At 41.5% G+C, this 27,754-nt stretch overlaps 8 protein-coding genes across 18 annotated transcripts; 5 read left to right on the forward strand and 3 right to left on the reverse strand.

Annotated features, from left to right (window-relative positions):
* The first annotated feature begins 152 nt into the window (after positions 1–152).
* Positions 153–1,658, forward strand: LOC6560682 (ataxin-10). Its single transcript, XM_001986628.3, has 3 exons — positions 153–178; positions 240–1,329; positions 1,385–1,658. Exons 1-3 carry the CDS (start codon positions 161–163, stop codon positions 1,558–1,560), a joined length of 1,284 nt encoding a protein of 427 aa, XP_001986664.2. The 5' UTR covers positions 153–160; the 3' UTR covers positions 1,561–1,658.
* A 937-nt stretch (positions 1,659–2,595) lies between these two features.
* Positions 2,596–7,625, forward strand: LOC6560234. 4 transcript variants are annotated; one of them, XM_001986629.3, is made up of 6 exons: positions 2,596–3,006; positions 5,155–5,452; positions 5,515–6,192; positions 6,846–6,923; positions 6,989–7,223; positions 7,291–7,625. In XM_001986629.3, exons 2-6 carry the CDS (start codon positions 5,272–5,274, stop codon positions 7,442–7,444), a joined length of 1,326 nt encoding a protein of 441 aa, XP_001986665.1. In that variant the 5' UTR covers positions 2,596–3,006; positions 5,155–5,271; the 3' UTR covers positions 7,445–7,625. The 4 variants fall into 4 exon arrangements, with proteins under 4 accessions (XP_001986665.1, XP_032590437.1, XP_032590439.1 ...); XM_032734546.2 differs by having other exon boundaries at positions 2,660–3,006; positions 6,968–7,223; XM_032734548.2 differs by having other exon boundaries at positions 2,660–2,962.
* Positions 7,626–7,789: 164 nt separating this feature from the next.
* Positions 7,790–8,876, forward strand: LOC6559158 (tRNA N(3)-methylcytidine methyltransferase METTL6). Its single transcript, XM_001986630.2, has one exon. It carries the CDS (start codon positions 7,894–7,896, stop codon positions 8,743–8,745), a length of 852 nt encoding a protein of 283 aa, XP_001986666.2. The 5' UTR covers positions 7,790–7,893; the 3' UTR covers positions 8,746–8,876.
* Positions 8,877–8,880: 4 nt separating this feature from the next.
* On the reverse strand, positions 8,881–11,468 carry LOC6559159 (hyccin). The gene is made up of 2 exons (XM_001986631.3): positions 10,652–11,468; positions 8,881–10,445 (listed from the first exon to the last, which is right to left on the reverse strand). The coding sequence occupies exons 1-2, from the start codon at positions 11,323–11,325 to the stop codon at positions 9,440–9,442; spliced, it is 1,680 nt and encodes a 559-aa protein (XP_001986667.1). The 5' UTR covers positions 11,326–11,468; the 3' UTR covers positions 8,881–9,439.
* Positions 11,469–11,704: 236 nt separating this feature from the next.
* On the forward strand, positions 11,705–13,924 carry LOC6559519 (5'-AMP-activated protein kinase subunit beta-1). Its single transcript, XM_001986632.2, has 3 exons — positions 11,705–12,726; positions 13,351–13,581; positions 13,638–13,924. The coding sequence occupies exons 1-3, from the start codon at positions 12,085–12,087 to the stop codon at positions 13,782–13,784; spliced, it is 1,020 nt and encodes a 339-aa protein (XP_001986668.1). The 5' UTR covers positions 11,705–12,084; the 3' UTR covers positions 13,785–13,924.
* A 122-nt stretch (positions 13,925–14,046) lies between these two features.
* On the reverse strand, positions 14,047–17,815 carry LOC6559520 (phospholipase ABHD3). 3 transcript variants are annotated; one of them, XM_032735401.1, is made up of 7 exons: positions 17,688–17,751; positions 16,976–17,389; positions 16,219–16,393; positions 15,989–16,158; positions 15,209–15,546; positions 14,909–15,141; positions 14,047–14,841 (listed from the first exon to the last, which is right to left on the reverse strand). In XM_032735401.1, exons 2-7 carry the CDS (start codon positions 17,203–17,205, stop codon positions 14,368–14,370), a joined length of 1,620 nt encoding a protein of 539 aa, XP_032591292.1. In that variant the 5' UTR covers positions 17,206–17,389; positions 17,688–17,751; the 3' UTR covers positions 14,047–14,367. The 3 variants fall into 3 exon arrangements, with proteins under 3 accessions (XP_032591292.1, XP_001986669.1, XP_032591294.1); XM_001986633.3 differs by lacking the exon at positions 16,976–17,389 and having other exon boundaries at positions 17,688–17,815; XM_032735403.1 differs by lacking the exons at positions 16,976–17,389; positions 17,688–17,751 and adding an exon at positions 17,390–17,408.
* A 583-nt stretch (positions 17,816–18,398) lies between these two features.
* Positions 18,399–26,648, forward strand: LOC6560642 (DENN domain-containing protein 1A). 6 transcript variants are annotated; one of them, XM_032735283.2, is made up of 10 exons: positions 18,400–18,885; positions 19,241–19,441; positions 21,618–21,888; positions 21,953–22,006; positions 22,064–22,324; positions 22,398–22,853; positions 24,046–24,078; positions 24,185–24,682; positions 24,988–25,566; positions 25,817–26,648. In XM_032735283.2, exons 1-10 carry the CDS (start codon positions 18,869–18,871, stop codon positions 26,309–26,311), a joined length of 2,865 nt encoding a protein of 954 aa, XP_032591174.1. In that variant the 5' UTR covers positions 18,400–18,868; the 3' UTR covers positions 26,312–26,648. The 6 variants fall into 6 exon arrangements, with proteins under 6 accessions (XP_032591176.1, XP_032591179.1, XP_032591174.1 ...); XM_032735285.2 differs by lacking the exon at positions 24,988–25,566 and having other exon boundaries at positions 18,399–18,885; XM_032735284.2 differs by lacking the exon at positions 24,046–24,078.
* On the reverse strand, positions 26,363–27,601 carry LOC6559515 (glutathione S-transferase 1). Its single transcript, XM_001986635.2, has 4 exons — positions 27,417–27,601; positions 27,309–27,357; positions 27,190–27,251; positions 26,363–27,127 (listed from the first exon to the last, which is right to left on the reverse strand). The coding sequence occupies exons 1-4, from the start codon at positions 27,512–27,514 to the stop codon at positions 26,662–26,664; spliced, it is 675 nt and encodes a 224-aa protein (XP_001986671.1). The 5' UTR covers positions 27,515–27,601; the 3' UTR covers positions 26,363–26,661.
* Positions 27,602–27,754: the final 153 nt, after the last annotated feature.

Raw genomic sequence — 27,754 nt, forward strand, 5'->3', positions numbered from 1 at the left:
GTTGTTAATCTATTTCATGATCTGTTAAATGGAAATAAAACATGTAAATAGATACAATTACTTAAAAATCGATCACATTTTGTTGTTAACCATCGATACACGCAAAACGAAGGCATCGATATACGATTATATGATAGTTCTTATTGGAACATATACAAAAATGGAACATGTGCAGACGGTAAACAAAAAACATGTAGACATGAAATGCTTATTTATTAAATTAAACTAACTACTCATAGGACAACGAAACAAACGAAATTGTAGAGCAAATAATAAACCTGAGTGTGGATACAAATGAAGCAGAAATCACTAAGCTGTTGAAAAGCTTGCGCTTGCGGCTCACTCAAAGTCAGGCAAGTCAGGAAACATTGGTCAACAATGCGGAATTTTCGAATTTTGTGCAAAATGTCGCTTTAAATCCGATTATGAGAACACAGCAGCGCACGCTACATACTCTGACGCTTCAGGTGCTGGCAAACAGCATTGTTAACAACAAGAAAACACAAGCAACCATTTGGCAGACACATGGCGTTCAAATTTCGGAGCAGGCATATAGCCCTCCACTGGGTAGCTCGAACAATGTTCTGCTCATGATTATGTACAACATATACTTAGGCTTGGGTGCACATCTGATTAGTGATCTGGTGGTGTTTCAATCCTGTGTACGTTTGTGGCAGGCAATAAACGAAACGCAATCGGAGCACAATTTTGAATATTTACACTTTTTACTGGAGCACTTTATAGTCCAAGCGGGACGTATCTGTGTGGTGTGTTATCAGCGCTTAGACTTGGTGGAGGAGCGTATTGCCTTTCTGGATTATGTTGCGCACTATCTGCGCGAGAACAGTCCAAATGGTGAACTCAGCTCTGTGATTTTGCAGTTCTTTGCCAAAGAGTTTCGACTGAAATCTGATTGCATTCTACGTGAAACGATAAAACTGCGTCACCAGCTGCATCCGCGTGAGGTGCACACGCTATTGCGTATCATAGCCAGCGCCAGCGGATCTGAGAAATATGACAAAATCTATGCCAGCGACCAATCATTATTTATCAATGTAAGCAGCCTGCTGCGTTGTGTGGTCGCCGCTGACAAGGAATCTAAAAACGTCGGCAGCCTGGACAAACCCATGACAAAGCTAGAGGAAGTGGCGCTAAGCTCCAACATAGATGCGAGCTACGAGGCACAGGTGTCCTTTGAGCTCAAAACTTTGCTGGTACGCTGCACAGCCAATTTGCTGTACGAGAATCCAGCGAACCGAGGCTACTGCCTGGATACACAACTGCTGCCGACGTTGCTCGAATGCACCAATATGGATGCGCGTAATCCTTGTAAGTATGTCTTGGATCATTTGAAATCTCTGTGTTCATTTATTTATTTTCACAGTGATGCGCGAATGGAGCATTCTGGCTATACGCAATGCCTGCATTAATTGTCCCGAGGCGCAACAGGTTATCGCCGGCTTGACCATGCAGGGCGCTGCTCCAAATGATATATTAAGCGAACTAAATCTGGATATGGGAGCTTTGCGTATCACAGATCGAACAGATAAACAGAAATAGATGAACTCATTAAAGCGACTTGCTTTTAAAGTTATGTGTTTCTAATTCGCAAATAATTCCCAATGTTTTAGCTGCAAATTTAACTTATAGTTTTTTAATCTAATGATTTCTTTATTCAAATGGTCGTAAAAATGGTATAAGTTTAAAAAAAAAAACATAAGAATTGTACATAAAATAATGATAATAGATTCATAAGCTGGAAGTTCTAATGTCCGAGTGAGCACTGTATCTGCAGCAAATCCACTTGCTGTCCATTTGCCAAATAGGCACTAACAAGTGGTTAGCTGTAGAGTCCCGCACGACGTCATCCGTCGTCTAAGTGATGCGCTAATAGTAAATGACATAAGAAAAAAAGAGAAAATAGATCTAACAACATTCATAAACTCGTTGTCAACGTTTTATAGCATTTTGGCCCAAAAACTGTTTTGGGGCGGCAGTGGCCGCAGCGCGTGCTGGCATGCGGCTGACTGGCTGGCAGGCTGGCTAGCACTAGTGTGTACGATTCAGTTATAAATAGCTGCCCATGGCTCTGTATCATTAAAAAATTAGAGATGCCTAAATTCATCAATTTCTAATTTTATATTGGGACACACTGCGCTGATGCTGATGCTGGTGCAGAGATTTTTTATGGCGCAATTAAAAAACAATGACGCAGAGGTTCACGACAATGCCGAGAGAGTTCAGTGCTTTGTCGTTGCCAGCTTGTTGGGTTTGGCCCATTAGCCAGAGTCTGCTTCTTCTGCAGGTGGCCATGCACTGTTTGCTGTCGCAACGTTCGAATATATTTATATTTATTTATATACCCCTGCCATACATGTGTTCCTCCTCCTCATCTCTACTTGTATATATCAAAATTCTTCTATGTAGAACGCGCGCCGCCAACGCCGCAATTATGTTTATGTTGCGGGGCCTTTTTACGCTCGCAAATCAGCGCCGCCGGCGACAGCGGCCAAAGCAACAACAATGGGGCTCCTTGTTTGCCTTTTGTTTTTATCGTGCTCCCACCATTGCGACCAGGGCAACAACTGGCGCTGTTGCCTGGCAATGCTGATGTTGCTGTGCTTTTGCTGCTGCTGCTGCTGCTTCGCGCAGTCAGTCAGTCTGTGCCAGTGCTCTGCATCAGCCAGCAGCTGTTAGCGGCGGTATTCGATCTCGACGTGATTTTTATCTGTGCATTTCTTTTGTACCATTGTGGGAAAATTCGTTTACGTGCCGCCGTCTGTATTTTTAAATGGTCCATTTATTTATTTATTTAGGAACGCTTTGGGTTTTATTGTTTCGATATTAGCAAAATTTATTTTCGCCTCGTAAACGGTCCATCAAAAACAAACAAGTCAAAATATCCAGATAAATCGAACGTGAACCACAAGATTGGTTTTGTGCAAGATCGGAAGCTTTAATGGTAAACAATGCTGCACTGTTAATTGTTGCTGTTGCTGGGTGCATGTATGTATATAACAATAAATTATTGGCTGACAGTTAAAAGCTGACAGTTATGATGCGCGCTCCGTTATACATTCAAATCTGACATTTTTCTGACATAATTTATGTTTATCATTAAACTAAGAAGAATGTATACGAGGCCCAAGCGACGCAATATTAATAAACTAAAATAAAAGGCAGTGTTCACATCTAACGGAAAATAAATAAAAAGTAAAATGTGGCCCACAAATTTGTTTGCATAATATATTTATTTATTTAGATTTAGACAACATTTCTTTGTGCTCGTGTATGTGTGTGTGTGTGTGTGTGTTTGTGTGTGTTTGTGTGTGTTTGTTGGTTTATGTGTATAGATTGCAATGCATACCTATGTACTAAATACTATATTTATACATATATAAAACATTTCTCATGTCAAAACTGTCAATATGCGCGGCCACCAAAAATGAAAGACAATGAGATGGTGAAATATTACCGTTTGAACGATTTTGTCATGTGGTCAGTCAGATGGATGGATGGATGTTCATATGCCCACAGACTACCTAGGCCGTAAAGAATGTACTTGTATTTGTATACTTGTATATATATATATACATATATATATACAGATATATAGTGTATAGACGAAGCTTGATAACTGTACATTTTGTCTAAAAATACAAAATGTTCAAGACAAATTTGTTTAAAACAAATGGCGAGCGCGCCAAATGCGTAAAGTAAAATTTCGTACCGTGCAAAATACATATAAAAATAAAAGTAACAAAATTGAACAAATAAGCCAAAAATATAATAAAAACAAGAAAGAGATGCTATCTTAGAGACGCCGAAAAATACATACCCTCGCATCTTAATTTCATTATGTATTTACTAAAAACCAACTTATTGTTCCTTTGGAACCTGGCTATAGTGAGTTGACATTTAATGCTGATCAATAAAATATGCATACTTGATGCGCTCGACGACATCTCGGTTAAAGCGTTACACGCTTTACGACATAATAGTAATACCCACTGAGTAAGGGTATCCAAACATGCAACTAGTATAGAAATGTAGCACTTGCGGGTGTAATACAAAGAACTCTCCCGCTAAAGAGATCATTGTCTTTTTTTAAATGTGGCAAATGACGCACTTCGACGACGACTGACGCAAATGCAACTCCTAACTGCACCAGAGGCAAACTCATTCAGTTCAGTTTGTTTAAAAATACAACGCGGAAGTACAGCACAAGAAGTTGGCATCAACAAAAAATGAAAGGATCTGCAAATTGATTGAAGCAATAAATTAAATAAATATTAGGTGATGAATTTGTGGATTTTTCTCAAGTTGAAAGCGACATTTTCTTCTAAGCAGCATTCAACATTTTATGATACACATAATGTATAAATTTCATTATTCATTATGATGGGCAACAGGGCAATTAAAGCACACATATAATATACATACTAGGAAAAACCCGACTAGTTGCACGGTGGCTACACATGCCCACAAAACAACTGCTCTATGGCACTTTCACACGCACACACGACACCACCCACGCTGCCGCACCTAATTCTCGCTAAAATATTCGCAAGATACACATACGTATAGAAAAACAAAATATGTATATGTTTCATTTTAAGAAAATGCTTTATAAAATGGAACATTATTTAAAAAAAAAAAAAACCAAAAAAAAAATAAATGCAGAATATTTTTTCATCATTCTTGAATGTCTTCGCTAATTTGCTTAATTTCTGTCAAAAACAGAACAAAAACAAATCGGAAAGATTGACGGCCCCAAGACAGTTTACGAAACGTTTTTGTTGCCAAAGCGACGACGCTAAAACAACATGTATATAAATTCTCCAAAAGCAGCATAATTAATTGCTTGCGCCAGACAAATGTGTAGAAAATATGTTGTTTTGAATATTGAACCTGACAAACAAAAATAACCGCAAGCTCAAAAAAAATCGAAATGAAAATCGCGTAAAATCCGCCAAAAGACACCTGCTGATTTATAATTACGACGATGAGTTTATTTTCCTACACACCAGCGCGATATTTTTTCTGTTGACAACTGAGCGTATACGCAATATGACTTCATTTAACCGAGCATTACCCGCTCTCAGTGTTTTGAATTTTTACCTTATTATTATTTTTTCTTGTGCATACTCACAGGAACGTGACCTGGCCCATGTGCGTGTGGATTTGTCATTGGTATTGCCCGGAAACTGCGAACAGTTGGCAACGCAATTGCTGAGCCCGTAGAAATTGGACGTGTGCTGAAGCGCAATCATGAAGCGCGACGTTTCCACCTCGACCATTGGCCGAGATGAGGCCCGGCGACCGCTTATGGAGGCCTATATGTTTCAGCGGCGTGTGCTGCTCGGCTGCAGCCTGCTGATGGTCATCTCGCTGATTGTTTGGATTGTGGCCATCTCGACGGATCACTGGATTATAATATCCGGCGGAAACGGTGCGTAAAATGTGTATGTGTGCAAACTTGCCAGCTGAATGCTCATTTACTCGTTTCCCCAGGCATCTTCATACCAGAATCGCGTCGCTTTTTTATGAATTCTCATTCGGGCTTGTGGCGTCATTGCCGCAACACAATTGTCCCGAATGCACTAAGCAATGCACAGGTTGTGCGCAACTTTAGCTCCATGTCATATACCTCACAGTCATATATCAACGATGCCAAACGCAATCTCACCCACATGGAGTTCATCAAGCAGTTTGCTACGGAGAAGCTCGATGAGTCCGGTAATTTCACAGAGCCGGCGCGTCGACGCATGTTTGCGCATTGGGCGCGCGGCGAGGAGGAGGAGTTCCAAACGTTTCGCAGCGCCTTCCACAAGCTGGTCATGTCAACAGAGGCGAATCAGCGTGAATTTAACTCCACTGCCGTCAAGCCCATACCCATCGATCCGCTCGATGTGAACGGCATCATTAAACGGAAAACATTCGGCTCGGCGCTGCAGCGTGTCAAATATAACAATACCTGGTCATACTATGTAATACCGGAGGTGGCACAGCAGTCCATATTTAGCAACTGGACGGACTATCCTCTGGTGGTGCGTCTCCTGGGCACCTACATCCGCGACATTGGCATACCCGCTTTTGTACTCAACGAGGAGCGCGTCATTTTGATACTGGTGCCACCACTGCCACCCAAGAAAGGTGGACAGACTGCCCACTACAGCTATATACCCTATCGTAAGTCAACAATATTACATACGAGCACGATATCACTTGGTTCAAGTATTGCCAACTCAAGATGATTTATATAAATTTTTTTAAATTTAACATTGAGGCCCAATTCGCAACTGAATAGTACATTTTCCTTTAATTTTCTTTCAAACTACGTATTTTTCGCAATTAAACTCTGAGGTATTATTTTAATTTCAAAAAGCCAAAAATAAATAGCTCAATTCTGGCAAAAGGTACAAATTCCGCAAACTATTTATTCGGCGAAATTACAAAATAATGAAAAAACAAACTATGAAGGGGTATTCGTCGAATTGAAGTGACAGTTCTTAATTAATTTGTTTATATAAAGTAAATATAATAACAACTTGTATGGACAATGCAGTCTTTTTTGCTCTTACAGTCTTTGATTAAATATACAGCTCACCACCGATGTAGAAGTTGATCGGTCAAAAAGATGAAAATATTCATTTTGCAGTGATATTCATATTCATTTCAATCAGTTACTAAATAATAAAATCCAACCTTCAAAATTGATGTATTTTAACTATTGACACACACAGTTTACAGTGTAAATGACCGATTAATAGGATAAATCAGACAATCAGCAGAGACAATTCTCTATATATAATTTGTAATGCAATATTGAATGTCTTCAACAGCTCGTTGCAAGTACATTGACATGTTTCCCAACTCGAACACACTGCGCAATGAGCCTGGCTTTGATGATGAATTAATGGGTAAGTACATTTGTATTTCATATGTTTCCGTTTTTATTTGGTAGTGGCGTGGTATTTCCTTTCAGATTATATTAGAACGCAGGCATCCTTTGCCTGCATTACGTTGTTTGTCATGAGCCTGGGCGCTGTGTTCTCCTTCTACACGTTCATGAATCCGCGCTATATGTTTAAACGTTTGGCTGGCGGCATACATTTGGTTGCTGCATCCACAGCGCTTGTCGTGCTACAAGTGTTGTTCTCCTCCATCGACTACACAAAAGAACATTTGTTCTATGCATATCCGGATGATGCAGAATTGACGTGAGTATAACCTTAATCGTTGTAATATGCTCTCAACTGATCGATTACTATATTTATATTATCTCAGCTATGGCTACGGAGTCTATTTGGCGTGGTTTACGTTCGTGACTAATATTTTATGCGGTGTTATGTTCCTCTGGTATTCTGGTAAGAAAAAAGGCGCTAAGGCCCCCAATGATGAGGTTGCCATGGCGGACGAGCCCACCATAATGGGCAGATAATAGAGCTAAATGTACATCCATCAAAGACCAAAGCAATCCACACCAATCGTTGTTGATTGGTACTTTCGTTTTACATTTGTTATTTGTTATCTTCTTAATAATACACATGTATAATTTCAGTTTTGGTGTATAACGATCTAAAGAGCACTGAGAAATAAATAAATCATTTGTTTACCTGTAATACATTTTCCATTTAAATGTTACAATTTTAAAAGATACGCGGGCAGGAACTTGGTCAGTTTCAATAAGATATCGATTAGTGTAAGAATCGATTCCGCGAACTAACTTGACTGTAGTTCAGTTCAGGGAGTGGTTCAATCAAACTATTTAAGATCGTTTCAATACAACTCTGTTAGAGATGGAAATTGGTGCTTACGTATATCGACAACACGCGCTGATTTAATTTGTTTTGGTTTTTAGTCGAGGAAAATCAAATTGAAATCAACGAGATGGAAGCGGATTTATTCACCAAACGGACGAAAGAGCTCACCCCTGATGAGTTATTGAAAATGGAGGAGCAAAACAAACGTTTGGTACCTGAATTCAAAGCGAACAAACTGGAAATTGATGCACAGCGTCATTGGGATTTATTCTACAAGCGTAACGAAACGCGCTTCTTTAAGGATCGTCACTGGACAACACGCGAGTTCCAAGAGCTGCTCTCCGAGCAACAGTGCTCAAGGTCGGGCCAGCGGCGTACCCTCTTCGAGGTGGGTTGCGGTGTCGGCAATCTAGTATTTCCGCTGCTGGAGGAGCAAATAAAGGAGCAGAAAAGTGATGAGCACGGATTCTATTTCTATGCCTGCGACTTCTCACCACGTGCCGTTGATTTTGTGCAAGCCAATGCACTGTACGACTCGAAACATATAACTGCCTTTCAGTGCGACATAACGACGCAACAGGTGCATCAGCATATTACCGGCGAAAGTCTCGATGTGTGCACAATGATCTTTGTGCTATCCGCCATACATCCAGATAAGTTCACCGATGTCGTACAGAATCTGTGGAAGCTACTCAAGCCAGGTGGATTGGTCCTGTTTAGAGATTACGGCCTGTACGACATGGCGCAGCTGCGTTTCAAACCAGGCCACAAAATCGCCGAGAATCTATATATGCGACAGGATGGCACGCGTAGCTATTACTTTGAGGAGCAGCAACTGGCACAGTTGTTTACCTCAAGTGGATTCGAGGTGCTGAGCAACAGTTATGTGCATCGGCGCACTCTCAATCTGAAGGAGGGCATCGATGTGCCACGCATCTTTCTGCAAGGCAAGTTTAGAAAGCGGACAGCGGTTCATTGATTCATCCGTTTACCACCATATCAATTGTGTATATATATTAATTTGTAGTTTAAATCAATAATAATTACATTGCTTGTAGGTCAACGTTCAATAAATATTTGTATGTATGTATATGTTGTATACATGTGTCATATATATATGTGAGTGTTTTTATGTATTGTATATATTGCAATACGCTTAACTATTATTTGTTATTAAACGAACTTGGAGGCCAAGTTTACCAGCATCTATATATTAGCCAGTTGTCTAGCAGGAATTAGATTCATTACAAAATGCTTTTGTTTTAAAGTTACTTAGACAACTGGTAAATTGGCTATATTTGTGTTACTGTCATTTGTTTTTATAGGTATTATACGTGTGCTTAAATCTAAACAAAAATTACATAATTAGTAATGTACATTTTTACCAACAATAATACATACGAACAACTAATAGTGACAATTAATATTCAACAAATTTTCAACGGTTTTAAGTATTACTGCGGTACACTGTTCACAGTTCAAAACGCCCCAACGTTGCCTGGGCATCATCCTTATTATGGTTGTTCTTGTCCACCGTCCACCGTTAATACCTCATTTGGTAACGTGCGAATGCATACATATAAATATATATATATGTATATATTAATGATATAATAAATATACTTGAAATTTGGCTAATTGGTTTGTTGTTGAACTCGGCATGGTCACGCTCACTATTCCAGACCGTGCTCAGCCAGTTTGCCGCCATTGCTGTTGCTGTGACCCATTGGTGTTATCTCGACGCTGGAGTCAAAGCTTTTGGTCAGCAAATCGCTGCTTGTGATGGAAGTCGTGTTGCTGCTCACTGGCACGTTGCTGCCCAGTCCAGAGAGGACGGCAATGCCATCGTTCATATCGCTTTCGATGCTAAAGCTATTGCTGCCATTTTCATTGATCAGCGAAAGCGTTTGCATTGGCAGCATGTCGGTGGGTTGCGTATCCGCAACGGAATCGTATGTCTTCGACTTGCTGACCGACAGCGGACTCTTCTCGTAGTCGGGTCCCGGGTCCGTGGCTTGTGTTTGCAGCTGGAGCAGCGAGTTGCGCTGCGTGTGCTTGTCGAATTTACGTTGCGGTGGTTTTGGCGGCTCCTTATCCTTCTCCTTGTCCTTATCCTTCTTCTTGAAGCCAGTAAAGGCCTTGTTCGCCTGCGCCTTTATGCCTTCCATGCTGGGCCTTATGATCGAGGTACGGGTACCGCTGCTCTCTTTGGTCGACGGCGATTCCTTAGCAACTGGTTCCGTTTCCTCCGTTACACTGGCCAGCTGCTGTTGCGTCGCCGGTGCCATGGTGAGATCCTGAACTTGTATGGGAATATCATCGGGCAGTTTTTTCGTACGGAATGAAGCGTTCGTTATCATCGACTTGGACACAGACGTTGTCACCGTATTTGTTGCCGGTGTTAACGCAACGCTCAGGCCCATGGGTCCATCGTTGGGCTGACCCGATGGATTCGCATGCAGCGAATTGCGCACAGCATTTGTGACCAGAATCAATTCCGTGTACATCTCATAACTGGCACGATTGTGAATGTCTTCCAGTGTCTGTATGGCAACAGTGCCATAGCCATTAAACATCGCATAGTAAATGGCGTGCACCAGTTCGATGAGAAAGGATGCAGAGAGCGGTATGCGTGGCGAGGAAGGTTTTGGAAAGGTGGCACCCGTAGCTGGATCCGAGCTAAAATACATAATATATATGAATACAGTTATATCAATATCGACATACAGTGGACACTCTAAAAAAATATATAATATATATTATATGCAATTTGTGTTCAGTTTTTAATGGGAAGGAAAACGACTTGCAGCAATTAGAATAGCTTTCCAGAATCGAATTGTTATCTTATGGGAGTATCTCTATATGTTATATACGAGTTCACTTACCCGTAGCTCATGCGATGGCCATGCCCCGATTTGGTGGTGAATCCCTGATTAACCAGCTGTGACGTTACGCGGCACAGATGCAGCAGCGAGGACTTTTGCGTGAGGCTCACCTGCTGATTGTAGCAGAACAGCAGAGCGGTGAGGATGCGCATCCTATTCTGGGCATTGATCGATTCAATGCGCAAATGTGGTCCCCATTTGACCTCACGATTGCAGTTCTCCTCCCAGCGTCGCAGATCGGTCATGGGCAGATTCTTTAGCTCGTGGTAGACGGAAACCTGCGCGAGGATTGGCATGCGAAAAGCGACCACCTTCTGACCGCCATCATCGGTGGACACCTCGCCGTTATAAATGCATATGAGCAGCGTCTCCACACCGCGCGATGCCTTCTTGTCGCCCGCGGCTACTGCATGCAGGTACGTGTATATCAACACGGGTAGAAATTGCAATGGGAACTTGTGCAACGTCACCTCCGGCGCCCGGTAGAATGACAACAACTGCTGGCAAATATCGTGCACTAAATCCTCATTGCGCTGCCGTTCACTGAATATTGTGAAGATGGCCTCGGCGATTTCGGGATCTGTTTCGTGCTCGACGACGAATGCCTCGGACTCCGCTGGCTGACGCCGGGCGCGTTGATAATCCGCTAGCCAGTCTTTCACCAATTCAGCCATTATTATGTAGTAGAAGTACTTAATTAGTTTGCTACTGGCTGCCTTCTAATCTTTTTCACGCATAAACCTTGCATATCTGCTCAGGGCTTCGTACGCAACGAAAACATTAGTTCAGCGGAACTAGCTCAATCTGAAGAAACTTTGTTGATTAATAATAATTGAGATTGTTGTGGTATGTGATCCGTGCTGAATAATAACAATAATAAAACAAATGCTTTTCACTGTCAGGTGCACACAATACAACTGGTGCAAGAACATATCTTCAACCGATCTCAATACTGGGTTCACTGACTTTGCTGCCCTGGTCGATTAAGTGAACTATGCAACTCTGAGATGTTCTCACCAAATGAATCCAATTGGAAGTGCTCATATACATAGCACGCAGTTACATATATACACTGCACACATATGTACACACATACATAGTTGTAATTATTATTAGCCATTTTACGACGAAAACAAACTCTTAAATAATAGAACAATACATTTTCAAATTTAATTGAATGCCAAACATATTTTATACACGATAAGCAATATCTGAAAAAGGTACTTACTAAAAACGCGGAAGCAAATTAATTATTAAAACAGAAACGAAAATCAAGGAAAACAAAGTGCCAAAACAATCATCGTCCAACGTTTTTAAATGCTTTGAGTAACCTCCAAAAAATAACTACAAAAAACACAACAACAAAAACAACAAATAACTAAAGAGAGAGATAAAAAGAGAGAGAGAGTGAGGGAGAGAATTGCAAGTGCAAAATGGGCAACGCGGGCAGTTCGACTGTGCATATGCATCGTGAGCGCCATAAGTCAGCGGACCTCTCAACGCCAAGTTCTCCCGCACATTTTCGCGACTCAGTGTCAAGTGTTGGCGCTGGAGCAGGTGGCACGGCTGCAGCAGCTTCGGGCGGTGTGGGAACAGGCGGCGGGAGCAGTGGCAGCGGCGGTGGCGGCGGCGGACAAGCTTTCTCATTCGATAAAAAACATACAGCAGTCTTAACTGAGGGTTCGTCGCAAGAAGACGACGACGAGTATTTTACGAGAGCGGGCGCCAAGCGCACAGCTGATAACGAAACAACAACAGCAGCAGCAGTAGCAGCAACAACATCAGCTGACCGAGAACAAACAATGGATGAAAATAACGATGGGGAGCTGGAAAAGGCAATTGGAGCGCTGCAGTTGACCGATGAGGAGTTCGAAGTAAAGAAAACTGCACTGCCCACTGTGCTGCGCTGGGATTACGGTGGCAAAAATGTGACCATATCAGGCACATTCTCCAAATGGAAGCCCATCCCGATGGTGCGCAGCCATGGCAATTTTGTGACCATCATCGATTTGGCCGAAGGCGACCATCAGTACAAATTCTGTGTGGATGGGGAGTGGAAGCACGATCCCAAGCTGGTGAGTTACTTTCAAGTTTCTAAGTTGCGGAAAATCGATACGGGCGCAATGTTTACAATTGCTGCTGACGCAGTTGACAACTTGTACTACCCTGTACTTATTGCAAATTTGCAAAACGGGTATATTAATAAATTAGGAATCAACAACTCCAAAAATATTTATATTCTATATCAGAATTAAGATTCGATTTAATCTTAATATTTTCGCCGATTTGTCCTCAGAGATGTCAGTTGTATTATGTGAGCCATTGATCTTTGTACGCAGATTTCTGCTATCTCACGCACATTTTATATATTGATCTTAAAATATGAATCGATTAATTTTCACATCTACTGTTTTAAGTAGGTAATCCTCATTCGAAAATCCATCACTTTTGAAGTTACCTAACTAAGTTAAAAGTACTTCAAAATGTAGTGGAGCTGTGTACAGGGTATCGGTTGACCCGGCACTCTCGACTTAATCACTGTTCTTTTTCACTAATGCGTTGTGTAATCATTGCTGGACTGTAAACAAGGCGAGTCTGCCTCGGATTTAGCATTCGGGGCTGATGAAGCTGAACTAATCGAAAACTAAAATTGCTTAGTATTCTAATTAAAATGATTTGTGTCTCGACTGCATTTACAGAAAAGCGTCGAGAACGATGAGGGCGATAAGAACAATTTGGTATCGGTGCGCGCCTCAGATTTTGAAGTATTCCAAGCACTGGCCAAAGACAGCGAGAATGTGCCCAACTATGCCGAAAAGGAGTACTCACAGGAGGTGCCGCAGGTGAAGCCATGGGAGAAGGTTTCCGGACCGCCCGTGCTGCCGCCGCATCTGCTGCAGGTTATACTCAACAAGGATACACCATTATCGGTAATATATGACAATATTTAAATAATGTACATTAATTAGTTGAATTTGTATTCCAGTGCGAGCCAACATTGCTGCCAGAGCCGAACCATGTCATGTTGAATCACCTGTATGCGCTGTCCATCAAAGATGGGGTCATGGTGCTCAGTGCCACGCATCGGTATTGCAAGAAATATGTCACAACGTTGCTCTACAAACCCATTTAGGCCAGGCCCCAAATACTACAAATATTTTTCTATATTTACATAATACGTACGTGTTTAGCTGTAAGCGGATTTCAAGTGCTCGTTATATTCGATTTATATACTATACGCTGAAAAGCCAAGTACATGCGCATATTCATTTTGTTAAGCGTTGTAATTTTTTTATTAGTTAAATATATATATTTGAAATTTTAAAAAAATATAGTTTGAATATGATTATTGTTCTGTGTCATAGTTATTTTATTGTTATCTATTTTGTTTTTTATTATTGCGATTTGCCTGTTTTTTTACTCACTAAAATATTAAATTATGTAAAGCTTTTGGTTCACTGTTCCAATTTGATATGTGACTAATACATATTCTAGCGATAAATTTCTGTTTCTAACGGCTATCGAAATGTTTGTACCGAATCTATTTAATTAATTGATTATAGCATAACACACTTTGGATTTTCTTTAAATTCATATCACAAGTCTCCAGCTGGCGTCTAATAGTGTCTATTAGAATACACTCTGTACTCTGTATATATATATATATATATATATATATATATATAGATAAACTCCAGCTTGCTGCAAGGCCCCCTCTACATCAACTTCAACTTATGTTGGTCTAACTGTTCGACTGGCAGCAGAACCGATGGAGATGCAATCGAACTGCTAGGAAACTCCACGGTTTGCTTGGCCAGATAGGTCTCGTGCATTTTGTTGGATGCGCGTTCAAATTCGCCATCTTCGTCGTACAACGCCTTGGTAAAATATTCGGTAAAGAGACGGCACATATACTGATCCTTGGTCGATGGCCACCAGCCCTCCAAGAAACCAATGTGGCCGCCACGTGCGGTAATTACAATCGCCACATGTGTACACTGATTGGCTGCCTTGATGGGTATCGCCTCCAAGGGCTGAAAGGGATCATCTGCTGCACTCAGGCAAAGTAGCGGAACAGAGATTTGATCCAACTTATTATGAAGTGTTGCATCCGTATAGTAATCATTCACATGGGCATATCCAAATTGTTTGGCCGTAAACAGCGCATCGAATTCCTTGATAGTCTTGCACTAGGGAATAAAATAATATATTATGGGATAATCGATATTAATCAATTCATTTCCCAATCTGACTTACACGCAGTATGCGCTGCATATCGATATCCGAATCCTGATAAATATCTCTGTATACCTCCAAGTGATTGCGCAGCGTGCGACACAGGCTACCAGCCAGATGACGTCCCAGCAGGTTATTGATTACCGGCTTCTCAATGCTCGCGCTGCCCTTGTGCACATCCCAAGGAACTGATATTATTTTGGCAGCCGACAGATTAACACGCGCCTCGTCGCTCTTGCGGGCCAAATAGTTGCCTGCATGTGAGTTAATTGAATTACGAAAAACTAAAAAGAAAGTCCATTTAAATTTGCTTTCACATACCGAGTATAAGGCCACCCATGGATATGCCGGTGGCGCCCAGTTTGCAATGTGCTGGAAGTGTGCGACGCACATGGTGCACCACCTCGCACAGATCCTCACAGTTGGCGGCGCAGTAGAGACGGGGTGTCTTCAGCTCAATGCCGCCAAGTCCTCGATTATTGAAGACAACCACACGCATGGCCGCCTGCTGAGCGGCAAAGACCAGACACTTAATATACTCCGCCTGCGATTCGCCAGTCAGACCTGGCAATATTATAACGCAAGGTGCATCCTCGTCGCAGCCATCCTCCATCCAGTCGAGAGCCACCTCACCGCCATCCTTCAGGCTGAGTATCTCACTGCATGGGCGTGTGTAATAATAGAAAAATATTTCATTTAATTATATTATGACAAATAGCTTGGAATTTTTAGATATTATGACTTTAAATAAGTTTACAATTTCTTAAGCTCTGCTTATCTGAGAATGTATTTAATCAGCTAGAGATACGAACATATTAAATAAACATTTTTATGCGGTTTAAATTTGGTGGCATCCATACATATCTACTACTATATCTTTTTAATTTGCATTTATAATTATAACACGCCTATCTTCAAAATCCCATTATATTTTTTTTACTTAAGTTCATTTAAAAAAGATTATGACTGTACGCTGTGAGCCGGGTCGAGATCTTTGGAATTATAGGCAATGACTATGCATAATTTATAATGATAAAAATATGCATATATCTTGAGACTCGGTATACAATATCAAAGGTCACCTTGGTGACAACTACTTACCGGCGATAGTTGACACGAGGTAGACCCTTGGAGCGCAGCAGGCTTGCAAGAACGGTCTGAGCACGACTCTCCACACACCAGAAGGTAGGCCAATACTTGTTCTCCAGCGTGGGCATCTTTTTGATCAGGTACTGCTTGAAGGGTCCATCGGAGCAGGCAATGATCGGCCGCTGTCATTTTTATATAGTTAGAACGGCAGTTAAACGAAGATTACGTAAGTGGGAACTCACCTTTACCACCTGAATGAGGTAATAGACAACATAGGCGAAAATGGCCAGGCCCAGCGCATGCAGGCGCGGCAAGTGCGACAGATACGCGTACATTGAATAGAACATGGTGACTGAAGCGGCCTCTGTGTGTATTCCTCTCAAAGCGAGTTTCTCACTTTGATCCCGAGCGGGCCGACTGCAATTGAGTCAAAGACAGGCAAATTACAATTTATGACAAAGCACTGCCGTATTCGAAATTGCTGAATGGGACTGGCTACACAATGTATATATGTATTCATGTACTTGTACAAATACAAATACCCCAAGAATAACATTGTATGGGGCATATCTTATCATTTTTGGCCTATAGTATACGTTACTATATTTATCATTTTCAATTGATAATTTCAGCTGGCCAGCAGAACGAAACGGACACTTGAACCCGCGTCTTGTCGTGTTTCATTGTTATCAGCGAACACAAAAGTGTGGTTGATTACGCATATTTGATTTCTACCCTAGCAGTAAGTATCTAAGCATGGTATATGTGTATATATTCTTGATCAGCAAATCAGTCATGACGATTTTAAAAATATCTTTTCAACTATTTTACTAATCTCAGCAAAAGCGGGCTAACAATTAAATCAATTTATAATCGAAGTGCTATTATATAGAAACAATCGGACGATAATTAAGTTGCTGCAATAGGCACCTGCAAGGGTATTTCATAATCGGCACTCCGAAGACAATAGTTTTCTCCGGTTTAATCGCTCTCACTCACAGCAGTTCCCGATTAAGTTGTAGATTTCGTTGTTGTGGTTGTGGTTGTGAGTGCAGGGTTTGTTGTTTGTATCGGGACAGTTGTTGTGATAATGCTGCACTTGCGCTTCTGCTGTTGTCATTAATCATGAGTGTAAATCGACCAATGCTGAGCAATTCATTGTTTTTCAGGTTTTGTTTTTGGGCTTTGATGGCCGCCTTTAGCGGCATCTGGACAAAGGTGCACAACATGATTTCGAAGCAAGGGCAGCAAAGTTTAACTAAAGTTTATCACACACTTGCCAAACCACTGGCATTCAATAAATGGTATTATCGTCTGCTAGATAAGTACGAACATATATAAATATATATTGTCACACTTTTATTGACGCCTTGCATAATATGATTCCGTGAATTGTGGTTTTTGTGCGCTTACCTTGAAGAAAATGTAAAATGACGAAAATTTTAAATTATAATTTAGATAATTTTTTGTAACAATGACACCAAACTTAAAACGAAATTATTGAGTATTTTTTGTTTCTTATGTCTGTACTATTGCCAATGGCTTACAGTTCAGTTATGAGCCATGGTTCTGTTTATGGCCCGGTGATTTTGCTTTCGAATGGTAAAATGGCCGTTGAAACTATGGCGTGCACTTGCACACACACAAACACAGAGACACACAGACACACACACACGCTGTTATAGATGATGCACACGTACACAATACTTACATATCTTCTTGAGTTTTTTGCTTGGCATCACGTGCAACAACCAACAAAATCAATAGCCTGGGCCAAGGGTATGTAGGGTGAACCTTTGTTCTATTTTTGGTGAATGTTAAGGTGGGTGGCGTAATTACAGTGACAATTATGACGCACGCATAATATAATCTATTATTCAACTTGCCTTTACAAAGTGCAAAACTAACGACGTTTAAGTTGTTGTTGTCGTCGTTGTTGCCCTAACGACTTTATTTTTTTTTTTGTACAAAGGAACTGTAGTTGCTAGTTTGTGCACAAGCAAATTATGTAACAACAGAATCGATCACATGCTTATTATGCAGATTTTTTAGACAAGTACACAATTTTGGACAGGATTTGTTTGTATCGAACTCAAATTGTAAACAAAAACAATAAGCGCACATGTAAAGTAACTGATGTCGTTCAGGCGAACTGGTTAGTTCGCTCATAAATTAACATTGCGCTGACCTGTTATTAACAGTAAGTATTTACTTGTCCCAGAAAAAAAAAAACGTTTTCCAAAACTATTTAAAAATGCTTATCCTGCCTGTGTCTGATTTCAACTAAAAAGGCGCCAAAGAAATGGCTGTTAACGTGACGATAATGCATTGCTGTTACTCTAGTAGGCTACAGTTATCGATATCGAAAACTAACAGCTGACTACTTTACTTGAGTATCGAGTATGCAGCTCAGCATCGAGTACAAGTGCAACTGCTGTCGGGGTCGGATCGTTTGTGTCGCTTGGCTTGTTGGTGTTTTTGTCGTTTAAAGTGTTTTTTGTTCAACTATTTCGCATGAAAATAAGTGTGCCAAGTGAATCAATAAATATTGGGGCCAAATACGACGCCCAGAATCGAATGTGCAGTGGTCTTTAAATAGTTGCAAATCGTAGACGCAATAGCCACAAAAAAAACAATGAATGATATGATTCAATGACGTCGCGAAACAAAATCGTGAATCGACAAAGAAAAAGAGCCAGAAGAGAGGAGGCAAGAGGGCCAACGAACAGCCGCCTGTAATTTGTATGTTTATGCGGGCTTCTGCTGCTGGTGACACTCCACATCAAATCAGAAGTTTACAAATAAAAATAGCCAACATAGAATAATAAAAAGAAATTACATCAATTGAAACATGTGCTAGAAACCAGATAAAATAATACACACACATACCAGATGGGTTCACGAATCAAGTGAGTATTTTATCTGCTGACGAGATTTGCAACTGCGGTTGTGAAAAAAATTATATGTACATATTTGCAGTGGGCGTAACGCTTGGCTGAACAGTGAAACTTATAACAGTTGCATCTTGTTACATACCCTGTACCCAAATAAAAAGTGTTTCCCAATTAAGTGGTGCAAGTGTACATAACTGTCTGAAGATTCAGACATCTCTTTCTCGTCAGAGAGAAACAGGATGTGCAATGCAAATAGCTACAATTTGATGTAGGGCAAAGGCTTACCGTTTATTCGTGCACACTTTGACTATATCTCTATGTTGTGTTATGGACTAATAATAACAATACTACTTATTTTTGTCATTGACAGAAACGACGTTAAAAAACTCTTCGAGTTCTGGTGCGAAGTGAAGCCAACGCGCGGCATCGATAGGGGCTCTGTTAATCGCAATGGTGGAGCAGCCGCAGCGACGCCCGCAGGCGTTATTATCGAAAGTTTCCCAGAGGGCTTTCGCGATAAGGAGATGCTCACCAACATCCCATCGTTTGCATTTCCCTGCGATCTCTTAAGGTGCGTTCTTACTCATCCTTATTCTAAGTCTGTTTTATTACACATGCACGTTTCCGGTTTAATTTGTGTTAGTCATTTATGTGCTTATTAACAGTCAATAGACAAAAAAAAACAAGCAAAATATAGCAGAAAGACCGTTTGATGTTTGTGGTCACAGTGGTCCCTCGTTAATTAGATCACGTCGTCTGCATGTGTTTATATTTGCCAATTCATTTTTACCTACAAAACAAAACAATTATGAACGATTATTACTTTGATAACCTGTTTGGGTTTTCAAAAATTCCATATTCAGCATAAATTTATAAAAAGATCTCATAAATAAGATTAAGTGGAAGGAAGTGGCAATTGTCGAGCGATAACTGTATTTGCTGTCCGGTGCTGGGTGAATGGTCGACGACTGCGACGTCGCTGATGACTCACGTCAGCAGCAGCACCGAATTCCACTTCGAGTTTGTCCATGAATTGTATAACCTGTTGTATAGTTTTTCTGTTTGTTTTTGTTTACATATGCGCGCCAGTTGGAGGTTTTTTTTTTTCATTCGGCTTACATTGATCGCAATTCATTTTCGCACTTTACGCTTTTTATTTCATTTTTATAGTGAGTATTTCCTCACTGTATCCGTTGCACACATTCACACACCACAATACCTACAAGCATATGTAACTGTGCAAATATCTGCGTCAATTGAACTGTCTTCTGTTAGTCATGCCGAAAACGTTTCTGGTTTATCTGTGCAGCTGTCCTCAAGACGGGCAACAAGTTGTATTTAGGTGCTTTCCCTACCCCCCTTTCCTGCCGGCAATACCATTATTATCGCATGGCAAACAAACTGATAAATACAATTTGGGAAAGTGAACAAACGCTGAACTAATGAATTTGTTGTCGAAACGCGTTCAAAATACTACTAATAATAATTAAAAACATTAGCCCAAAGCAAAGTTGGCTGCAAAAAAAAGGAAAAAGCAAGAAAAAAAAACACGGGAAATACGTAAATATAAATGTGTGCATACGCTAAACACCGTTATTGCACATAATGAAATGACAACAACAAAGACAGTCTCCAGCACTACTCTCTCCCTCTCGAAATTGATTAACGTTGATTCTCTGGCGTGTTCTCTCTCAGCTATTATTGTTATTAACAGTTATCGCGAAAGTCAATGCACCGACATGTACAGCTGAAGCGATAGAGACGCCACTTCCACATTTCCTCCTCATTTTTTTGCCCAACGCAAGCTACGACTTCTCGCCGCTTGCCTGTTTTGCATATTTTATTAAATAATGCGCGCATCTAACGACTTTACGTAATCCGACGCCTACACAACAAAACAAAAAAAAAAAAAACAGCAACAAGAAAGTGCCCGCGAAATACGAAAGAAAGAGCTGAAAAACAAAAAACGGAGGCCAAATGACTTTGCATTGAAAACGGAGCTCAGTGCAAAATATTGTTGTTCATTTTGATTGTTGTTGCGAATTGTGTTTTATTCATAATAAGCAACGCCCGCAAATTGTCACTCGCACACACAGCTTAAAAAATGCTCATATTTACTCTGTTTATAGATTAGAAGCTAAGAGCATTTAATGCAGCATCACCAAAAAGTTGCTTTCGATTTTATCTTGTTTGTGGGGGTTTTCATTTGCTCAGTCGTCTGCCAAATGTTTGTGTTTTTTTTTCTTTCTTAATTTGGGTTAAGAGGCAACGCAGACGAAGAAGCAGACCGGATCATCAACTTTCCGCGCCAACGGGCAGGCTTAGTCATTCATTAAGTCGAAAGCCAAGCGACTTCATCACTTTTGCCATACTCTTACAATGTACTCTTGCATGTGCATACATAAACACGTACAAGCAAATATGTACAAATGTATTTATGATGTAGTTACAAATGCGATGAAGCGTTTCTTGAGAAACGCGCCTTTTGCTGCTGTCAAGGTCATTGGGTTGATGGTGCTGTTGTCGACCGGATGTGCCATAATAATAATCTCTTATATGCGTACATTTATAAATAATTTGACAAACATTGGTCCAATTCTGACCGCAAACAGACTGAATAAGGCACAATTTAAACAACAAGATAAAAATAATTATGGATAAGATTTTGTAATGAAACTTGAATAATCTATAAAGCAGTTCGAAAGGAAGATTTTATTTAACAATCATATTTTGTATACTTCATTTAGTGACTCGGTGCAATCCTTTTCATTTGTGCATACCACCGGCGACTCCAAGTGGCGCTTTGGCTTCTGCCGACATGATCCCAAGACGGAAACGGCCATGGTGCTAATTACATACTTGCCGTGGCATGATACCTTTCTCAAGTTTTTGGTTGTGCTGGCCGAGCTGAGGCGGACAGATCGAAATGGCTTTCGTACATTCCTATCGGAGGCCTACAACAGAGGCGTACCCGATTCGGGTGGCAGTCTAACGGTATTCTACAACAGTGGCCAAAGTGTATGCATTGAATTTAATAAAATAATTGCAATTAGATGTTAACTATTTTTCTACATTCCTACAGCATTTCATTTTTGAACGGCCATTGCAGTTTCAGTTGCCCAGTATACCAGGAAATGTAAGTAGTAACTCACTAAATACAATAAATGTAATCTAATCATTACATTTTTTGCAGCACAACCTGAATTTATATTTTAACTTTGTGGATCCCAAGACGATGATCTGCGTATTTGCTGCCATGCTGGCCGAACGTCGCATTGTATTTACATCCAACAATTTGGATAAGCTGTCCTCGTGCATACAGGCGGCCAATGCATTCCTATATCCCATGGTCTGGCAGCACATATTCATACCGGTGCTGCCTTGGGAGTTTAAGGATTACCTCGGTGCACCCATGCCATATCTAATTGGTGTGCCAGAGTCTGTGCTTGAAACTGTAAATAGTTAACATTTATAACCGAAAATCACAAATATCCATAGCTAATTGCGTATTCTGTTCTTGCTGGCAGGTTTCTGCCGATGAGCTCGGCGAAGTTGTGATCTTAAACTGTGATACGAAGATGTTCATGAGTCCCTTTGATGATGCTCTGCCGCCGGAGATTGTGTCACAGCTTAAGAAATACCTGAGTCACACACAGGATCTCATTGGGGATCGGGTATCAAAAATCTTTTTGGGTGCTTTGGTGCAGCTGATTGGCGGCTATCGGGATGCTGTCGAGTTTCACGACACCTGCAAGACATTCAATCCCGACAAATTTATTGAATCTCGTCCGGCGCACTTACGTCCGTTTCTTACCAAAATGATGGAGCTACAAATCTTTGCACAATTCGTCGACGATCGACTTAAAATGTTGAACAGCGGTTTGGGCTTTTCCGATGAATTCGAACTGGAAACTGTGCGCTATGCGGAGAAGATGAAGAAGCGCGGTCGCAACTATGTCTTCCTCAAGCATGTCAAGGACAAGGTGAGCCGCGAACAGGATGCCCCATATCCTAGTCTTAGCTATATAGCTGTGATCTTGGTTGCCTTAACCCATCCACTCATAGTGCAATTCCCACATCCACCCACCACCTTAGTCCACCTCACCGCCCACTTTTAGTTGTGATATACTATTCTTCAGATATTTTTTTTTTTTGGTTTGGAGTGCACACATGGATAGAGCCCTCTGCGCTGTACCGTTACAACTTCCCGATTATATAATTGTGTTTTGTATTTTCTATAATTTTTGATATTTCTATTTGTTTTATGAACAACAATGTTTTCTTTAATTTAATTTAATCTATTCCGCAGTATTGTTTGGGAAAGCGCAGTGTTTCGCGAGTGTTTGCCAAGAACTATATTTAAACCGATTGCCACCGTCCACCACCAAAATATGAGTAGAATTTCCACTCACACACACACAAACACCTTTCCGCAAAGAAAAAAAAAATAGAAAATATCAAAATGTTAGTTTACTTCAATTTACTTTCTTTCTTAACCAACAATTGCACCTAATACCTATATTTACGGTAAAACTAAAAAATGTTTCTGTTCTTTATTATTTTATTTATTTATTTATATTTTTTTTTAAATATTTTATGTAGTACATAGTAGTACATAGTATATATATATATACATATATACGTTCGCATATGTTAGTAACAGCGCGCAATTCACTTACAGCTGCTTAACAGAGACAATAACTGCTGATTTGAAATGATTTGATGCCGTTTTACCTACATATGTACACCAAATTTTGTATCATAGCGAAATCACACTTCCAAACACAGCCATCAAATCCAGACCACCCTATATATGCACTCTTTATTAATCCAATCAATAAATTTGTACGACCTTATTTAACCATGAACTGATATCAAGTTTTTCAAGCCTCATTACTCGCTTATCATTATGTATATCATTGCCATTTTAACAATTAATATTAACTGTAGTTAGACTTATTTGTTTTCTGCGTTGCTATCCATCCATATCCATATCCATTTAAACATACGTAGTACACATATATATACCTCATTTAATTTTTGTGTGTTGAACGTGTCTCTTTCATATCTGCTGCTTTGGAAACTCACATTGTGCTTTTGTGACTTATGCTCGTTTTCTCTGGGTTACGATCGATTCTATATATACTTATCACAAAATGCGCCTAACTTTTGCAGACTAATCCAGCTGTTAAGTCTGCTGTCAAATCGGTGAGTGGTTGCTTAATTTAATGCCATTCGATATTCCTTTTTGTATTTGTGGGCTTGGGGCTAAAGTTTTGTTCTAACTAAATTCCTATTCAACTTTTCGCTCAAGGTCAAGGAGAGTTCGCGTGGTGTTAAGACCGCCTACAAGAAGTGGCGCGACAACGGCAGCCATAACCCAAATTCCAATAATCAATTCCACTTGGGCCTCAGCTCGCCCCAACACTCGGATCGTCCGGACGGTAGCGGCAGCAACGGTATAGGGGGCTACGGACGCAAGATCACACATCGCTCGGCGCCCAGTTCGCCGGTGTGCAGCAAGCGATTGGAGCGTGACATCAACAGTGTGAATGGCAGCGCAATGCAGTCGGCGCTGCCGTTGCCAGCGCAAACGCGACGCGCTCCAGTTCCGTTGGCAATGTCCAGCTCGAGCAGTCACATACCACCAAATGGCTATACGCTGGGTGCGCCGAATAATGCTCATTTTGATCATATTGTTGGTGCGTCTCCTGCTGTTAGCTCGGCAAGCTCGATCTGCTCATCGGAGATGAATCTGTCGCAGGAGCTGCAGAATCATCCGCTCTTCAAAATGCCCGCCGTTGATCGCAGCGTAAGTAGCCTAGTGCGTGACTACGAGAGGCGGCTGCAGCTGCTCTAGCTTCTAGCTTAATGGCACTCATTTCGCTCTGTGTCTCATTGTTGCTTTTGTTTTTGTTGTTGTATTTGCAAGATATTTATGTTTTCATCATTCTTTTCATTGACTTTTTCATGTGTTTTGTTGTGTGTCTGTGTGTGTTCTGTCTGTGTCCGTCTGTTTCGTTGTCGCTCGTGTTTCCATCATCTTTTCGACATTTGCACCAACACCAAATCATCGCAACTTGCAACTGGCCTTCGTCCACGCCGCTTCACATGCAGCTAAAACCAAGCACAGCTGAGCACAGCACACGCTCGCGCAACGCAGCACCGCCCGCTCGCCCGCCGCCGCCCGTCACCACGCAGCCAGCACACCAGCCCGTGTCCTACTACAATCATCCGTATGCGACGTCCGGCCACAGCAGCAACAGTATTAGCACCATCGGAAGCTACTGCAACAGCTCAACGCATTCGCATATAAAGTCAAAGCCTCCTCGCCACATCTCGACGCCGAGCAAATTGCAGTCACCAGTGGCGACCACAGACTCGAGCTTTGACAGTCCGCCGGACGTGCAATCGCCACCAATACCGCCCAGACGTCACTGTAGCGCCAACGCAGTTGTGGCGGCCACAGCAGCAGCTGTCAGTGCTGGCATCAATCGACTGGAACGCAATTGCTGGCGGGATGAGGCAAATGATGCGATGCATAGCTCAAACACATCGACAGCATCGTCATCGTCATCCTCGTCGTGTTCGTCAGGCGCTTCGTTTGTCACCGCTGCTTCAAGATTCTCGCAGCTAAATGTGTCATCGCCGGGCTCCGAGGGGACGCCCATACCGGCGCCGCGAGTAAAGAGAGAGGTACAGCAGCTGCGCGTTAACTAAGTTAACTAAGAACGACCTGGTTGCGGTCCCACACCACACCAAATACCACATACTAACACATCTAGACCCTGTTAGCTATCACAAGCCATGTTCCTGTAGTAGCTTTGCCACTAATCCGCTTGCATTTGCTGCTTGCCCTATTGTAGTAGCCTAACTTTGTAGCTTGCCCGCTCGCTTAGCACCCAGCCAAACTAACCCATTCACAATGCTCTTCCAATCCGCACAGTCGCCCCGCAGCGCTCAGTCGCGCCCTGAGGACAGCATGAACGATCTGATATCGCTGGACGATAGCAACAACACCAGCTTTGATCTGGAGGACTTTGATCCACTCAATCAGAATGCACGGCCGTTGCCGCCGCTGGGCAAAAACTTTACCAGCAGCAGCAGCAACAACAACATGAAGTCCAAGTCCAGCACGCTGCCTGTCGGCGTGAACAGCAGCGTTTTAAATCAGGTCAACAATCCGCTGTATCCGTACTTTGCGCCCAAGCACAAGGCCACTGTGGCGGCGGTCACCAGCCGAGTAACGCCTTTGCCACAACAGTTGAAGCGCAGCGGGAAGCCCGATGATGATTTTGAGCTGTTGCGCAAATACGGCCTGGATCAGTTCTCTCTAAACACATCGCCGACGGCGTCGCCCGGTCAGGCCAGCACAACGCCAGCGTTAACCGCCGGCTCTGGCGTTGGCAAGGGCATGAACAACTGGACGACCTTTGATTAGATAGATGCCTATAATCAGCTTCTGCTTGAAAGTATACCAAAATAAGTGTGATTAGGTTTATGATTGTATTGTATATAGCTAGGCGTAGGTAGCGGGCAAGTCACCTGCGATAACATATGATACCAGACAAAACCTTAAATATTATTACTCTAGTTGTAGTTTGAGGAAAACAATTAATTCTTTCTAACTGTTAGCGGCTTATTAAACAAAAAATAACGAGCAACTATTTCAAAAAATACAAGAACATTTGACTTCCAAATCACAAGACAAACTAAGAATTAGTATAGCAAGTATATAATCCAATTAGCTTAAAAAATAAACTAATAATGATCGATTACAATGAAGTATGATTATGGTTTGTGCGCGGCCATGCAGCTTTGAATGCGCTGCTGCAACGCCTGGGCGCCCTTTAGATTCACCTCTTCATAGTCCGGCAACAGTTGCTTCATGCGCGCCAACCAGCCACTGATTTGGGGATAGCGGTATCTATCCACCGGTATGAGCAGGTCCAATGTAACAAGTGTGGTGTTTATAGATATATCGGCGACGCTCAATTCGTGGCCAACTACGAAAGTGCCCTGCTCGAGAAAATGCTCCAGTGTAGCGTAAGCATCTTGGCATAGTTCCAACGATCGCTTGTTGAACTCCGTCTCGCTGCCATAAATATTACGCGCCACAATGTCTTTGATCACCTGGAAAAGCACACCGTTCTCGTAGTGCAGGCGATGATCGATGTGTGCTCGACGTTTCAAATCCTTGGCATAAAGCTGATCGTTCTTAGCGTACTTGGACACCATGAAGCACATAATTGCATGACTGAACATAAATCAAAGTGCAGTTAAAAACGGCTGATTGGAAATTATCAGCTCAGAGCGCACCTGTCCACATACACTTCACCATCGGTGTCTACGAAAACGGGTATTTGGTGCTGGGGATTAAGCTAAAAATAAGTTACATTGTAGTTGTAGCTGTATATTATATTATTATTTATACAAACCTTTAGAAACTCCTCGCTCAAGTGCTCCTTCTTTGAAAAGTCAACGGCTCTGTTAAAGGGAAAAAAACAACTCAAAATGTATAAAATTCTAGATGTTGTTTTACCCACTTAAGCTCGACATCCAAGCCAATAAGCTTGGCAGTTATAATGCAGGCCCTTGCCGGGGGGCTAAAGAGAGCGTAATATAAAATTGCCTTTGCAGACATTCTCGAAATGTTTTGCTTTGTTAAATAACTGAACAAAATATTAGCGACGTAACCACGTAGGCAAACATACACCAAGACAAAGAACTTGTTGTAAACGGTCACACTGTAAAAGAGGCTGCCAACTGTTCGCAAAAGAAAACTCAAATGACTGGCAGCGCTTGCTTGTCAGCTGTTTGCCGACATTTTGTAACGGAAACAACCGAATTGTGTTTGAACTTTATTAATGTAATACATATACAA

Source organism: Drosophila grimshawi, unplaced genomic scaffold (assembly GCF_018153295.1).
Source record: "Drosophila grimshawi isolate 15287-2541.00 unplaced genomic scaffold, ASM1815329v1 contig_1367, whole genome shotgun sequence".
Taxonomy (NCBI): Eukaryota; Metazoa; Arthropoda; class Insecta; order Diptera; family Drosophilidae; genus Drosophila; species Drosophila grimshawi.